The sequence below is a fragment of the Pristiophorus japonicus genome, chromosome 18 (genome assembly GCF_044704955.1).
Source record: "Pristiophorus japonicus isolate sPriJap1 chromosome 18, sPriJap1.hap1, whole genome shotgun sequence".
Classification (NCBI taxonomy): domain Eukaryota; kingdom Metazoa; phylum Chordata; class Chondrichthyes; family Pristiophoridae; genus Pristiophorus; species Pristiophorus japonicus.
In genome coordinates this window covers 92283287-92299823 of record NC_091994.1, presented here as the reverse complement: position 1 = coordinate 92299823, position 16537 = coordinate 92283287, and the positions used below count along the sequence as shown (strand labels likewise).

The window sequence follows — 16537 nt, the reverse complement described above, 5'->3', positions numbered from 1 at the left end:
GGGAGCTTCTGAAGGTGTGACACTTATCTTAAAGTCTGTACCAGTGACAAATAAATCTCACCAAAAGACATCAGTTTTGTCTCTCGGCTTCTTTCCTTCGGATTACTTTCTGCAGTTCGCATAGGGTTCGGGCTCGAGGAGCAGGTGAGGGATTGGAGTGGGTGTGTGGGGAAGAGGTAAAGGGCCAGGAGTAGGGTGTGTGGGGGCGAGGTAAGGGGCCGGGCGTTGGGTGTGTGGGGGTGAGGTGTGGGGGTGAGGGTGAGGTGTGAGGGTATGTGGGGTGGGTGTGAAATGAGGGGATGGGGGAGTGTGGGGTGAGGAGATGTGAGGTGAGGGGGGTGGGTGTGAGGGGATGTGGTGATGGTGTGTGGGTGGGTGAGACCGGGATGAGGTGTGGAGGGTGGTTGTGAAGCGCGGAGCGGGTGGGAGGGGTGGATATTGTGTGTGGGGTGAGAGCTGGGCAGGATGAGAGTGAGAGGTGAGGGTGTGTAAGGTGGGTGTGAGGATGATGGTGTGTGGGCTGGAGGTCAGGTGAGGTGTGTGGAGCTGAGTGGGTGAGATGGGAATGATGGTGACTGGGGTGGGGCTGATGTGAGGGGTTGTGGTGATCGTGTGTGGGCTGGGGGTGATGGTGACTGGGGTGGGTGTGTGGAGTGGGGGTGAGGTGGGTGTGTGGGAGGTGAGGGTGAGTGATGGTGACTAGGGTGATGGTGACTGGGGTGGGTGTGTCGGGTGGTGTGTGTGTGTGTGGTGAGGGTGAGTGATGGTGACTGGGGTGGTTGTGTGTGTGGGCTGGGGTGATGGTGAATGGGGTGGGGTTATGGGTGTGTGGGGTGGGGGAGGGCTGGGGTGAGGTGGATGTGTGGGAGGTGAGGGTGAGTGATGGTGACTGGGGTGATGGTGACTGGGGTGGAGTGTGTGTGGGGTGGGGGAGGGCTGGGGTGAGGTGGGTGACTGGGGTGATGGTGACTGGGGTGGGTGTGTGGGGTGGGGGTGAGGTGGGTGTGTGGGAGGTGAGGGTGAGTGATGGTGACTGGGGTGGGTGTGTGGGGTGGGGGAGGGCTGGAGTGAGGAGGGTGAGTGGTGTGGGCTGGGGTGATGGTGACTGGGGTGGGTGTGTGGGGTGGGGTGGGGGTGAGGTGATGGTGACTGGGGTGGTTGTGTGTGTGTGGGCTGGGGTGATGGTGACTGGGGTGGAGTGTGTGTGGGGTGGGGGAGGGCTGGGGTGAGGTGGGTGTGACTGGGGTGATGGTGACTGGGGTGGGTGTGTGGGGTGGGGGTGAGGTGGGTGTGTGGGAGGTGAGGGTGAGTGGTGTGGGCTGGGGTGATGGTGACTGGGGTGGTTGTGTGTGTGTGGGCTGGGGTGATGGTGACTGGGGTGGGTCGGTGTGAGGCGGGTATGTGGGGCTGCTCGCGCGGTGTTTGACACAAAGCCGTTGGGTTTAAACTGAAGCTCGCGCTGCGGCGCGTTCCACGCACGCAGGGCGATGACGTCAGGACGCATTGTGTTGCTGAGAAGCGGCGCCAGGGCAAGGTAGGTCAGGCCCGGGTCGCGGCTTAGGCCGGGGGCACCAAGGAGCAATGAGGCTGCTCCTGGAGTGAATCCCGGAGCGCAATCAGCGGCCGGAGATGTGTACGCCGGATTAGGGAGGGGGAAAGGAGCCAAGGATCCCGCTCCTTATCTCGGCTGGAAAGCCCGCGTGTCGGGCCTTGGCTGTGATATCTCCCCGCTTCAGCGACTGTTTCACAGATATCTCTAAGCGCTTCACCGACAGTGAAATGCTGCTCAAACGTCCATTGACTTTCCCATTGAATACCAGCTCATCTGTGTTACTCAGACCACAAATCAATACTGGCCCTGTTCACAGGCTTGGACCCTGGCCTGAGAATGTACTATGTGTTAACACACATCATTGGTTCAACATTGAAATAATGGAATTCAAAGTGCTCGAGCTGATGAATGCTCAGTGAAAATCATTACCAATATTCTAAAGGGGAATGTATTGAGATCTGGAATCAGTTCTCTCTCTCCTTTTAAGACGCTCCTTAAAACCTATTTTTTGACCAAGCTTTTAGTCATTTGCCTGACTATTTCCTTGTATGGCTCGGTGTTAAATTTTATCTGTGAAGCACCATGGGATGTTTTACTTTGTTTAAGCTGCTATATAAATGCAAGTTGTTCTTCTGCAAGTGGGACAAGAAATAAATAGCAACAGTTTTCTTAAAGCCCGCATTCCTGACCAATGGTCTTTGATTTTGTTTCTCCAACAGGTGTTTGTGAACATGGCCACCCTCACACGACAGGATCTCAATTTTGGACAAGGTGCAGTCTTTGATATTCTCACATTGTCAGTCAGTGATATTCTGTATGAAACTGTGTAACAAATCCAGCTACTTTGTTTTCTTGTCAATGATCTGCCTTCCCCTCCTGACAATGGTGCTGACTCAGGCTGGGGCACCGTTCCACGGGTATTGGTTGCCTGCTGTAGTTTTCCCAAGTGGCCGTTGGGCAAACTTGAGTATTGGGGGTGTCATAATTGAGCCTGATCCTATGTTGACCACGTGCACTTTCAGGCGGAGTTACTGACGGTGATTAAGGAGCGGGACTACTGAGTCTTTGTTTGTTTTCCACCTCCTCTTCCCAGCCCAGGGGTGATGAGGCCTCTAACTTTCATTATACATGGCACAACACAGGTGTTTGTCAGTACATGGTGCTCTATGTATACAAGCAGATTAAAAGATACAGCCCGAGGAAGGGTCTGATTCCATCCCCTGGGTTTACCGTGGTGGAAGGGCCTTAGACTGTGGCTCTTTTCCATTGTGCCTTTGCGGCGTCTGCACCAACCTTAGTGCGTCCCTCAGCACGTACTCCTGGACCTTGGATTGCGCCAGTCTGCAACACTCAGCCATGGACGTCTCCTTGCTCTGGAACACCAGCAAGTTTCGGGAAGACCAAAGTGCGTCTTTCACTAAGTTGATGGCTCTCCAACAGCAGATGATGTCTGTCTCGGTGTGCGTCCCTGGGAACAGTCTGCAGAGCACAGAGTCCTGTGTTACGGAGCTGCTTGAGATGAACCTCGACAGCAACCACTGCATCTCCTTCCAGACCTGCCTTGCAAAGGGGCAATCCCGAAGGAGATGGATGACCATCACAGTCAACTCTGGGGCAGAGTGCCGTGTCTCTGAAACCCCGGCTATGTATGAAGGATCTGACGGGTAGGGCTCTACTCACCGCCAACCAAGCTACATCTTGGTGCTTGTGTGAAAGCTCTGGCGATGAGACATTCTGCCAAATGAGTTTGACAGTCTGCTCGGGGAAACGCCCGACAGGATCCATCGTCTCCTTCTTCCGTAGGGCATCCAGGACCTTGCATGCCGACCACTGCTTTATGGCCTTGTGGTCAAAGGTGTTTTTCTTGAAAAACTCTTTCATGAAGGACAGGTGGTGAGGCATGGTCCAACTGGTTGGAGTGTTCCGCGGCAGCCTGGCCAGACCCATCCTTTGCAATACCGGGGACAGATAGAATCTCAGCATGTAATGACACTTGGTGTTTGCGTACGAAGGGTCTGTGCACAGCTTGATGCAGCCGCACAGAAAAGTGGCCATCAGGATGAGGGCCATGTTCAAAACGTCCTTTCCTCCCTTGTCCAGAGATTTGTACATCGTGTCTCTGCGGACACGGTCCATTTTCGATCTGCAGATGAAATGGAAGATGGTTCGGGTGACTTGCACGGCACAGGAGTGGGGTATGGACCAGACCTGCGCCACGTACAACAACACCAAGAGCACCTTACTCCTGATGACCAGGTTCTTTCCTGCAATGGAGAGGGAGCGTAGCTTCCACCATCCCAGTTTATGTTTGGCTTTAGCGATACGCTCCTTTCAGTTTTTGGCGCACGCCCTGCTTGCTCCGAACCATATTCCCAACACCTTCAGGTAATCTGACTTAACGGTGAAGGGAATAAAAGATCGGTCGGCCCAGCTTCCAAAGAACATGGCTTCGCTTTTGCTGCGATTAATCTGCGCCCCTGAGGCTAGTTCAAACTGGTCGCAGATTGTGAGCAATCCGCAGACCGACTGCGGATCCGAACAAAAGACGGCGATGTCCATGTACCGGGAGGTCTTGATCTGAGCGCCTCCGCTGCCTGGGATTGTCACCCCCCTAATGCCCTCATCCTTTCTGATGGACTCGGCAAAGGGCTCGATACAGCACACAAACAAGACAGAGGAGAGAGGACAGCTTTGCCTGACTCCAGACCTGATCGGAAAGCTTTCAGTTTCCCACCTGTTGATTAGAACTGTGTTGCTGATGTCTGTGTAGAGCAGTTGGATCCAATTGCGGATACCCTTCCCAAACCCCATCTTGGAGATGTAAATGTGTTCTCATCCGTTCTGTGTACTGCTTTCATCTGCATAGTGCTACATGTAACATGATTTGTGATCGGTATTGAAATGTATCCTGGAATGTAATGTAAACCTGTTCTTATCTGCTCCATGTAATACCCTTATTTGCACAGTACTACATGTAACGTGATTTACGGATTGTACTAAACTGTACCTTGAAATGAAATGCACACTAGTGCATTGTATGGGACTGCTGTCAGCATCTAAACGAATTGTATGGAATTGCTGACCGCAAGGTACTGAACTATTTTCCAATGTATTGTGAAAATGTTATATGAATAAAGTATATTTTTGGGAAAAAAAGATGAGTTCTCTAACTGCTGCCTTTGTTACAATGCTTTGTGCTAAGTAGGCCCAATAGACAGCATTCCAAATTTCGCACAGCCCTGTTTCCCTTCCCTATATTCACCCGCCTCCTCCAGCCATAAACGACAGGCTGTGCCCATGTGCCCTTGCACCCCAACTCATCTCATCTCTCTGCTTCTCTCCAGTGGTCGCAGATGTACTGTGTGAATTTCTAGAAGTGGCCATTCATATGATCCTGTACGTCAGGGAGGTTTATCCAATCGGAATCTTTCAGAAGAGGAAAAAGTACAATGTACCTGTCCAGGTGAGAAAACTGATGAGCTTCCAGCTTATTGATAGTCTGAAGCAGTGATCTACAGTGCAGGATAGCTCATTCTTCTACACCACTTGGTTACAGCATTGTTTAAGTCTGGTTAACGTGAGCTGCCATTAGGCATTTCATGCTTCATAAAATATTAAGTATCTCTCTCTTTGCTGAATGATGCTTTGTTTATCCTTTGAATGCTGTGTTTATGTAGATGTCGTGTCACCCGGAGCTGAACCAGTACATCCAGGACACACTACACTGCATCAAGCCTCTGATTGAGAAGGTGAGGAAGGCTTTAATTGGCTGTTTCTGTCGATGTGTACAACTGTTTATATGAATTTACACTTTATTGAGTTAATTTCTACTCCACATTATTTCCCCTCGCCCTCACCAGGTTTCATTCCCCCTCCAGGGTTGGGTCTCTACTAGTGTAAAGAGACTACCAGGATCTGCACAGCAGCTCTTTGGGTTGCAAATTAGTGCCTGTCTATATCATTCACTTTTCATATCCTCCCCCAAACATTTGTGTGGCAGAGAGCAGCTTTTTATCTCTGTTTTTGTCCATTTATCGATGCATATTTTAAGATTCTTCAGGAAAGGAAAACATGATAAAAGTAGAGGCTGGGTACTCTGCTGAATGGCTCACTTCCTGACCCCTCATAGCCTCTTCATTATCTACAAGGCACAAGTCGGGAGTGTGATGGAACACTCACGAGTCACTTGGAGGGGTACAGTCGCAGCAACACTTGAAGTTTGACCCTATCTAGGACACAGTAGCCCACTTAATGAGTGACCCTGTCACTGGCTTTCATACTCCCCCCTTTCATCTCCAGTGCACTGTGACTGCACAGGATGTACTTTGGCAACTCACCAAGGTTTACCTTGATAGCACATAACCTCCCCTCCACCCTCTCGCAACCTGTACCACAAAAGAGGACAAAAAACAGTAATGTTGTGGGAATGCCATCACCTCCAAGTCTACACCATCCAGATTTGAACATCGATTGTCCCTTTATTGTTGCTGAATCAAAATCCTGGAATTCCCTACCTAATGTCATTGTGGGAGCAACTTCAGCAGGAAGAGTGCAAGAGATCAAGAAGGAGGCTCACCACCACAACCTCTGCATTTCGGGATGGGCAATAAATGTGGCCTTGCCAGTGTCACCCACCTCCCGGGAACAACTTAAAAAGAAGTCACTGAAACCCAGAGAAACATTAGTTCTGTTGGGGTGCCTCTGTGTACCAGCAAAAACTGTTGTTTGAAGGGGTGTTACAGGTCCCCTCCAACGTTTGTTGATGTCTCTTTGTTAATAAGTGGATGATCACCTGCTTGGAATGAGCCACATGTGGATTGTAACCTGCAATCTTTGCTCCCGTTTAGAATGAAGTGGATCGGGTGGTGGTGGTGATCCTGGATAAAGAGCACCATCCTGTGGAGCGCTTTGTCTTTGAGATATCCCAGCCTCCTCTGCTGTCTGTCAGGTGAGATATTTTCAGTGGGTTTTCTGTTTTCTTGTACTATCACCAAACTATTGATCCAGGTCTCTGAAGATTGTTGCAATTAAACTTCGATCCAGTACACAAGCAGGGCAGATTCTATTTATATTTTGAATTGAACAATCTTTAAAACTGTTCAGTTAGATCTTTTTTTTGTCATGTTTCTAAATATTGTAATCCTTTTCATGCTTTCTCCACTCTGTTACCTAAGTAGGAAATCCAGTGAGACAGAACTATTAGATCAGTAGACATAATGAATCGAAGCAGAGCCTGATCTCCGACACTGCCAGAAACTATCTTGACAGGAGATTTGGAACAATGAATGTATCCCACAGCACCTTGTCTCATAAGGTGTGTTATTTCTCGGATGGAGAATGGGGTACGACTGATGAGTTGGTGACTTGTTCCCATTCCTGCATCAGTCCTGTTCTAGATCCAGTTACTTGGAGAAATACGAGACCTGGGAAGACTTGCACTCCAACTTAAAATAAAGAATGCTCTCCTTCTGGAGGATCTGCATGGCCCCTCGGTACCTGTCTATAATGGCTTGGCTGGGTCAGAGCTGCATTGTGTGGAAAGGGTGGATATGAACACGTGTGTTGCTTGTTGATGGCGCCAGGGGCTAGTACACCAGTGAGCTGTGACGCCAGAGGCTAGTACACCAGTGAGTTGTGACGCCAGAGGCTAGTACACCAGTGAGCTGTGACGCCAGAGGCTAGTACACCAGTGAGCTGTGACGCCAGAGGCTAGTACACCAGTGAGCTGTGACGCCAGAGGCTAGTATACCAGCGAGCTGTGACGCCGAGGGCTAGTACACCAGCGAGCTGTGACGCCGAGGGATAGTACACCAGCGAGCTGTGACGCCGAGGGATAGTACACCAGCGAGCTGTGACGCCGAGGGATAGTACACCAGCGAGCTGTGACGCCGAGGGATAGTACACCAGCGAGCTGTGACGCCGAGGGATAGTACACCAGCGAGCTGTGACGCCGAGGGCTAGTACACCAGTGAGCTGTGACGCCGAGGGATAGTACACCAGCGAGCTGTGACGCCGAGGGATAGTACACCAGCGAGCTGTGACGCCGAGGGATAGTACACCAGCGAGCTGTGACGCCGAGGGCTAGTACACCAGCGAGCTGTGACGCCGAGGGATAGTACACCAGCGAGCTGTGACGCCGAGGGCTAGTACACCAGTGAGCTGTGACACCGAGGGCTAGTACACCAGTGAGCTGTGACAAAATCCACGGCGTGGCCTTGGACAACGTGGACTATTTTCCATACCTCGGGAGCCTACTATCAGCAAGGGCAGACATCGATGATGAGGTCCAACCCCGCCTCCAGTGTGCCAGCGCAGCCTTCGGTTGCCTGAGGAAGGGAGTGTTTGAAGACCAGGACCTCAAATCTGGCACCAAGCTTATCGTCTACAGGGCAGTAGTGGTACCCGCCCTCCTGTTTGGCTCAGAGATGTGGACTATATACAGTACACACCTCAAAGTGCTGGAGAAGTACCACCAACGCTGCTTCGGCAAGATCCTGCAAATCCATTGGGAAGATAGACACACCAACGTCAGTGTTCTCGCTCAGGCCAACATCCCCAGTATCGAAGCACTGACCACACTCGACCAGTTCCATGGACCGGACCACATTGTCCGCATGCTCGACACGAGACTCCCAAAGCAAGCGCTCTACTCGGAACTCCTACATGGCAAGCGAGCCCCAGGTGGGCAAAGGAAACGCTTCAAGGACACCCTCAGAGCCTCCTTGATAAAGTGCAGCATCCCCGCCGGCACCTGGGAATCCCTGGTCCAAGACCGCCCTAAGTGGAGGAAGAGCATCAGGGAGGGCGTTGAACACCTTGAGTCTCGTCACCGAGAGCATGCAGAAAACAAGCGCAGGCAGCGGAAGGAGCGTGCGGCAAACCAGACTCTCCACCCACCGCTTCCTTCAACCACCGTCTGCCTTGCCTGTTACAGAGACTGTAATTTCCATATTGGACTGTAGTCACCTGAGAACTCACTTTTATAGTGGAAGCAAGTCTTCCTTGATTTCGAGGGACTGCCTATGATGATGATGAACTGTGACACCGGGGGCTAGTACACTGGTGAGCTGTGACATCAGGGGCTAGTACATCAGTGAGCTGGGATATCAGGGGCTAGTACACCAGTGGGCTGTGCCAATTGGGGCTAAAATCGTGGAATCCTATTGCACAGAAGGAAGCCATTTGGCCTGTTGTGCCTGTGCCGGCTCTTTGAAAGAGCTGTCCAATTAGCCCCACTCTCCTATTTTCCTCAATAACCCTGCAAATTAGTCAGCTTCAAGTACATGTCCAATTGAAAGTTACTATGGATTCTGATTCCACCACCCTTTCAGGTAGTGCATTCCAGATCTCAACAACCCTGTGAGAAGAAATTTCTCCACATTTCCCCTCTAGTTCTTTTGCCAGATATTTTAAATCTATGACTTCTGGTTACCGACCCACTTGACCAAGCAAATAGTTTCTTCCTACTTAGAAGAACATAAGAATTAGGAGCAGAAGTAGACCATTTGGCCCCTCGAGCCTGCTCCGCCATTCAGTGAGATCATGGCTGATGATCTACCTCTCAACTCCATTTGGCTGCACTATCCTCATATCTCTTGATTCACTTAATATCCAAAAATCTGTCGATCTCTGTCTTGAATATACTCAATGACTGAGCTGCCACAGCCCTCTGGGGTAGAGAATTCTAAAGATTCACAACCCTCTGAGTGAAGAAATTTCTCTTCATCTCAGTTCTGAATAGTCGACCCCTTATCTTGAGAGAATGACCCTGAGTTCTAGACTCCCCTGCCAGGGGAAACATCCTCCTAACATCTACTGTGTTCAGTCCCCTCAGAATCTTGTCTGCTTCAATGAGATCACCTCTCATTCTTCTAAACTCCAGAGAATATAGGCCCATTCTACTTGATCTCTCTTCTTCGGACAACCCTCTCATCCCAGGAATCAATATAGTGAACCTTTGGTGCACCCCCTCTGAGGCAAGTATATCCTTCCTTAGGTAAGGAAACCAAAACTACACCAGTGAGCTGTGGCACAGGGAAAAAAGTAGATTAGTGAGCTGTGGCACCATACCATCAATTTAACCAAGGCTCACTGCCTGGCTTTCTTTATTTTTTATTTTAAACAATAATTGAATAAAAAGGATCTGATTCACTGAGGGAAAATCAGAAAACGCTGGAACCATACAGCCGGTCAGTCAGCATCTGGGGAGAAAACAGAGTCAACGTTCTCAGCTTGTACCCTTCTTCAGAACTCAAATAAGAGATGAACTAACATTAATAGAAACTAGAAAAAGGGGCAGAGAGCGAGCGGACACAGCAAGGAAGCATCAGTGGAACGATTGTTCAATCATTTCCCTTAAGTTATAGTAGCATTAAAGAAATAAGACATGTGACGAGCTGAGGCAGTGGGAGGCCTAAAGAAAATGGGAGTGATGGAAAACACAGATGTAGGGATCAGGTTTGAAATTTAAACAGAAGATTCTGGCAAAGTACAGCAGGCCCAGCAGCTCTGAAAGTAGAAAGAACAGGTCAACAGGGAGGGCACAGCACTGCGTTGTGACGAATGATCCCCACCTCCCCAAATGCCAGCCCGTTTTCCCTACTCCCCGCCAGACATCGACAGACCCCCTCCGATTCATTGAGGAGCTTGCCAAACTTAAAGAACTAATTGATCTCTCTAGGCATTAATCAAGGACAATTTTCAAATTGTCCTCTTCTTTTCTTGGAACTGTCTTTGTCTCTGACTCTCTCTCATTGTTCCCATCTCCCTCTTTCTGTAAGAAAATAGACTGACATTCTCTTTTAAATCAATCTGTGTGACCTTGCTGTAATCCTGTCAGTCGTTATGGCAACTTGCTGTGAGGACTTTCCCACAATTATACACAATATCCACAATGTTACTTAACCTGATCTCATTCCTGTATATTTCCCTCCCATCACCCTGGCAGTTTATTAAGCAGGCTAAAGGATTAATAGATGTTTACTGCAGTATGTTAGAAGGAACTTTTCTATAAAGTAACAGTCTATGGTGACAGCTTGGCGCAGCCCAGGAGTACAGGGCAGAAGGGGGCCCTGGGCATTATAGCACAGATTCTTAGTTTTGGAAGACAGGCCGGTCTATTGTTGAGGCTGGGAGAAAATAGGAGCTGATGTTGGAGCGGCTTAGGGTACTTTGAGTGAGCAAGAAATGGCAGGGAGCCAAGAAAAGCAAAGCCAGCTGCATGGGAGCAGAGAGGCCTGGGAGTGGGTGGAGCCACTTTTTCTCTGGTTCAGAGAATCATACAGGTGAGGTCAGGATCAGATATGGCTGTGTTACTCCCATGGTCAAATAGCCTACAAACACTCAACAGAAGAAAATAAGAATTAGGAGCAGGAGTAGGCCATATGGCCCCTCGAGCCTGCACTGCCAAAGGTCCACACTTGAAGAATGGTCACCAGGGAGTAACTAATGCCAGTTGAGCAATGCCCAGAAAGAGTCCGTGCCTTTAGGAGAAAAGGGAGGAAAGAGTAATTAAGGACACTGTGTTTGAGGGGCACTTGTGCAGCCAAAACTTTTTTATTGGTTGAATTTTCCTGTGACATCTATTAATCTTCTGGCTGGCTGTTTTGCAGCTCTGACTCGCTGCTTTCCCGTGTTGAGCAGCTCCTTCGAGCATCGATCCTGAAGATCAGTGTCTGTGATGCGATTCTTGACAGCAACCCTCCAGGTAAATCTGTGCTTAGGCGTGTGTTTGTTGCAAGCACGGTCGTAGCAAACTAGGAATTTTGCTAACTTCAGCCTGGGCATACAGGGGATGGAGCGAAACTGACTGTGAAAGAGACCGGGTACAATCTGATGGATTGGGGAGTGGGACAGTTCTTTCTGCATTTCTTTGGAACAGCAACTTTCTTTTCTCTGCTATTTTTCTCCCCATCTCTCCTGAAGGTATTTACTTTTCCTGGGGTGTGGTTTCATGGGCACCAAATACTCTCCAGAATCCGTAATAAAAACAGAGAATGGCGGAAATACACGTTGTGTTGAAGAGTCTCTGCCCAAAAGGTTCTGAAGACTTTTCTCTTCAGATGCTGATGGATCTATTGTATATTTCCCACAGTTTTTCCTGATACCACACCTAAAATTATAGAAAATTACAACACAGAAGGAGGCCATTCGGCCCATCATGTCCGTGTCCCTGTCGGTCGAAAAGGAGCAACCCAGCCTAATCCCACCTTCCAGTACTAGGTCTGTAGCCCTGTAGGTTACGGCTCTTTAAGTGCACATCCAAGTACTTTTTCAATGTGGTGAGGGTTTCTGCCTCTACCACCCTTTCAGGCAGTAAGTTCCAGACCTCCCCCACTCTAAAGGGCCATTCTTGATATTCAAACCTAGACAGCAATCACTGGCAGCCTATTCGACTGTGGGAAGTATCACAGCTGAATTTAACTGTCCTTGCCAAACCTCCACACGCATGCACTTTCCACTGGATAACACAGTTTCTTTTCTCCTCCCTAATCCAGAGGACTGAAAAAAGAAAGAGTTTTAATTTGCATATCACCTTTCTTGTCCCTGGGATGTTCTAAAGTCCTTCACAACCAACAAATATTTTTTTGAAATGTCGCTGTTTTGTATGCCAATGTACCAGCCAATCTATGCACAGCACAGTCACGCATCAAGCAAATGACATGAACAACTAGATCATTTGTTTTTGTTGGTATTGGTTGAAGAAGGAATGTTGCCCAGGATACCAGGAGTAGTACCATAGGATCTCTTGGACAGGCAGACAGTTTAATGTTTCATCCAAAACACCACACCACTGACCATGCAGCATCCCTCAATAGCTCACGTGTAACCTTAACTGCTGCCCCAGATGCTGAGCTAATTTAGCACAGACTGGGAATCAAGCCTGGGACCTTACTGGTCTGCACGGCTCAACTCTCTGAATTAGTTTGCTTTGCTATTGAGGGAGCATGACTCTGTTTTAAGTATTGCTTTGTAACTTTGTAATGCAGAAGTTGGAATAAATTCCTCCTGGGTTTTTGTTTCAGGCCCTGTTTTCCTCCTATGTTTGTATTTATTAGAACTGTGCTGTTTATTTCTAGGTTGTACCTTCACTGTGCTGGTTCATACCCGAGATGTTGCCACTCGAAATATGGAGAAGATTCAGGTGATAAAGGTGAGCAGACTATCTGGGTCGACTCTGCAGTGGTCTTTGATGTGTTGGTAATTGTGTACATTTATGTTACATGTGTCTCCGGTGAGGGGATTTTCTATATATCCATCTGACTGAGTGCTTGGACCGTGGCCCCGGACCGTGGCCCCATGTCTGCTTACATTGTTAATGGCTCCATTTTCTCAGTCACTGTCCCTCTCCCTTTCAAAACTGCTGGCATCATCCCCTCCTTAAAAAATAAAATAAACCAACTCATGACCTGTCCATCCTCTAACTTTCACTTTATTTGTAATGACCCCATCCTCTCCAAGGTTCTCAAAGATGTCTTCCGGCTCAAAATTCCCTGCTCAAATCACTTCAGGCTAACTTCTGTCCTGGCCAAAGTCACAAATGACATATTCTATAACTGCGATCCATTATCCCTCCTTGTGTTCAACACAGTTGACCATATCATCCTCCTTTATTGCCTCTCTGTTGTCCAGCTCTGGGACTGCCCTTGCATGATTACAGTCCTATTTGTCCAAATGTAGGCAATGCGTATCCAACAATGGCTTCTCTTCCTGTTCCTACACAGTTACTCCAAGAATCAGTCTTAGACCCTCTGTCCTCTCTGATATAATCCATTGGCATGGAGTCAGTTTCCATATTTATGTTGATGACACTAGATCTACCTCTACCATTTCTCTAAACCCCATGGTGACCTCTCGCTGTATTAAGTCGTGGATGAGTTAGAATTTCCAGGAATTAAACATTGGCAAGACTGGAGCCATCATCCTCCGTCCCCTGCCATAAGTTCTGCTCCATCCCCTCCTGGCCACTTGCTCAGGCTGAATCAGACCATGCGAAACTTCAATGTCCTGAGTTTCAAACCCCACATTCTATCCATCACAAAGTTGGCTTCCTTCCATTTCCGTTATATTGAGTATAATTCGTGCTGCTTCACATCTAGTCTGGAATGGTGGTGGGCAGTCAGGCAACTGTTGGGGGCGCGAGGAAGTGCCATAAACATCTATATCTTCCACCACAGTGGATCCCAGTACTCGTGCAAGAGACAAGACTGAAGTGTTTGCAAGTGTCTACAGCCAAAAATGTCAAGTGGATAAACCTACTAGACCTCCTCCTGCAGTCCCCACCATCACAGATGCCAGTGCCCAGTCAATTTGGTTCACTCCAAGTGACATTAGAACTGGCTAAATGCACTGGACACAGCAAAGGCCATGGGCTCTGATAATTCTTGTCTATAATGTTATAGACTTGCTTACCAGAACTAACCATCCCCTAGCCAAGCTATTCCAGTGCAGCAATGTGGAAAATTGCCCAGATATGTCCTATCTACAAAAAACAAAATAAATCTAACACAAACTATTACTTCCAATCAGCCTCCTGACAATCATCAGTAGAATGATGGAAGAAGTAATTAATAGTGTCATCAATCAATAGCTATTTCCAATAACCTGTTCACTAACGTTGAGTACGGGTTCTGCCAGAACCACTCGGCTCCAGACCTCATCACGGCCTTTATCCAGATATTGACACGTAAGTGCCAGGAAATGGCCATCTCGAACAAGAGAAAGCCTGGTTATCTCCCTTTGACCTTGTGTTGTTACCACAGCTACATCAGCATCAACACCATTAACCAGAAGCTTAACTGAATTATCCATATCAGCACTGTGGCCTGGGCAGAGCCTGGATACTCTGCGATGAATGGTGCACCTCCTGACCCCTCAAAGCTTCTTCACCAGCTACGAGGCTGAACTAAGGATTGCGATGGAATTTTCTCCACTCACTTGGATGGGGGTGGATGTAATAACCCTCAAGAAACACTATCCAGGACAAAGCACAATGCCCTTGCCACTGAATTCAATATCCACCCTCTCCACCAGCTTGTTTCAGCAGCACCTCCCAACCTCACAACCTACTAGTGAGTGGCAAAAAGCAGTAACATAATGTGAACAATGCCACCTGCCAGTTCCCTGCAAGTCACACGCTATCCTGACTTGAACATATATTGCCATTCCCATATTGTCACTGGATCAATATCTTGGAGTTCACTATCCAATACCATTTTGGGAACACCATCACCATACGGACTGCAGCGATTCAAGGAGAAAGCCCACCACGATCTTGGGGCAACTCGGGACAGGCAATAAATTGCCCACAACCCGAGAACAAATAAACAGAAAACAACAATTAATGTTGTGTTTGTCACTTTCGGCCTTGCTGATTTTTTATTTTCTGTGCAGGACTTCCCGTGGATCCATGCTGATGAACAGGAAGTGAACATGCGAGAGCCACGGCTAATCCCACTGAAAACGATGACGTCAGATATCTTAAAGGTAACACTTTAACTCTAGCAAGGGGGTCTTATGTTGGATTTGTGCTTTATGTGACAGTAGCACTCATGCATTTTATAATTGTAAACTCATCAGATGTTTCTGAAAAGATTTCCAGACCACAAGAGTACATTAGGTGGTAACTTTGGGTGGCAGGTGAGGCCATTTGTTGGAAAATACTACAACTAGGATCATCTACTCTTGTTTGTTTTCTATGAACCCATTTGGTGCTAAATGCACAGGGCTGTTGAATTAACCCAGTAATTTACTGTGACTGCTGCTTTCTGGATTACATCTAAAAAAAAAAGTGACTACTGCAACTGATCTATTGAGTACTGCCTGTCCACTGTCTGCACAGTACTACACAACACCCTCATATTGGGACTTGCATTTGATCCATCCTTTTTTTTTAAACTCTTTTATAGATGCAGTTGTACGTTGAGGAGAGAGCTCAGAAAACATCCTGACTGCATGTCGGACCCTATAGCCACAATGCCAAGTGGAACAGAGATCCCAAGGCATCGGGCATGTTTCATCACTGAACTGACTTGTGGGACATGAGAGAACTTTCAAAACTCATGAAATGTGAAGCACTAGTGGGGATCAAATCCTGAATTGTTACCTGTGGATAGGTTTTAATCCTCTTGTACTGTTGCGATAACTTGTGGTTTCCATTTGTGTTGTGCTACATACATTGAGGATGAGATGAAATTCTGTGTAAATTTATGATTGAAATAGTTTATCTTTGTGCATGATTCGGCATTGTTTTTTAAGATGTGCTCAGTAGACATTTTCCAAAAAGACTGTGCAGCAATGTTACGGCATCGTACAAGGTTTACAATCGAGAAACTGCAGAATTTCCGCAGCAGTCATCTGCCAGCTTCCATAATAAGAAATTAGTCAACTGTGCAAGGTTGCGGCCTTCACGAGGGGAGGGAGCAGAGCTGTCTCACCCCACCGGAGACAGGTTGAAGGGTCCTGGAGAGGGCTTGAAGCCATGGTCTATTTGGTACTCCCAGATGGAAGAAACTGGTTGGATGAAAGAACATTTTATAAATTTAAAAATAGAAATTTGTGGGAAGCAGGTATGTTTTTTTTTCTTTATTGTACTTTTTAAAATGCTGAAAGTAAAGGAATTAAATTAGTTTACAGGATATTTTGTAAAATCTGTTAACAGCTTTTATATTTTTTTACTCATTTTAAAGTTCTTTCTCCTTTTTCTTGGTGATTTGGAATACAGCCCAAGGTGCTTCACGGAAACATAATTAGACAAAAATAGACACCTCATTGGAGAAGGATATATGAGCAGGGGTGACCAAACGCTTAGTCAAAGAAGGTGGTCTTAAATGAGGAGGAGTCTTGGGAGGGAATTTCATAGCATAGGCCCTAGAAAATATACTTGATTTATTTTTCTTGGGTGCAAAGTGGAGACCTCACGCTTGTCCACATTGAACTCCACTTGTCATAGTATTACCGACTCACTTAATCTGTTTGTGTCCCTTT

At 47.7% G+C, this 16537-nt stretch overlaps 1 protein-coding gene across 2 annotated transcripts; it reads left to right on the top strand.

Moving 5' to 3' along the window:
* The first annotated feature begins 1490 nt into the window (after positions 1-1490).
* On the top strand, positions 1491-16180 carry mad2l2 (mitotic arrest deficient 2 like 2). Of its 2 annotated transcripts, none has more exons than XM_070860361.1 (9): positions 1491-1534; positions 2272-2323; positions 4897-5015; positions 5230-5301; positions 6400-6500; positions 11164-11258; positions 12631-12704; positions 14945-15037; positions 15460-16180. In XM_070860361.1, exons 2-9 carry the CDS (start codon positions 2284-2286, stop codon positions 15499-15501), a joined length of 636 nt encoding a protein of 211 aa, XP_070716462.1. In that variant the 5' UTR covers positions 1491-1534; positions 2272-2283; the 3' UTR covers positions 15502-16180. The 2 variants fall into 2 exon arrangements, with proteins under 2 accessions (XP_070716462.1, XP_070716463.1); XM_070860362.1 differs by lacking the exon at positions 1491-1534 and adding an exon at positions 1613-1633.
* Positions 16181-16537: the final 357 nt, after the last annotated feature.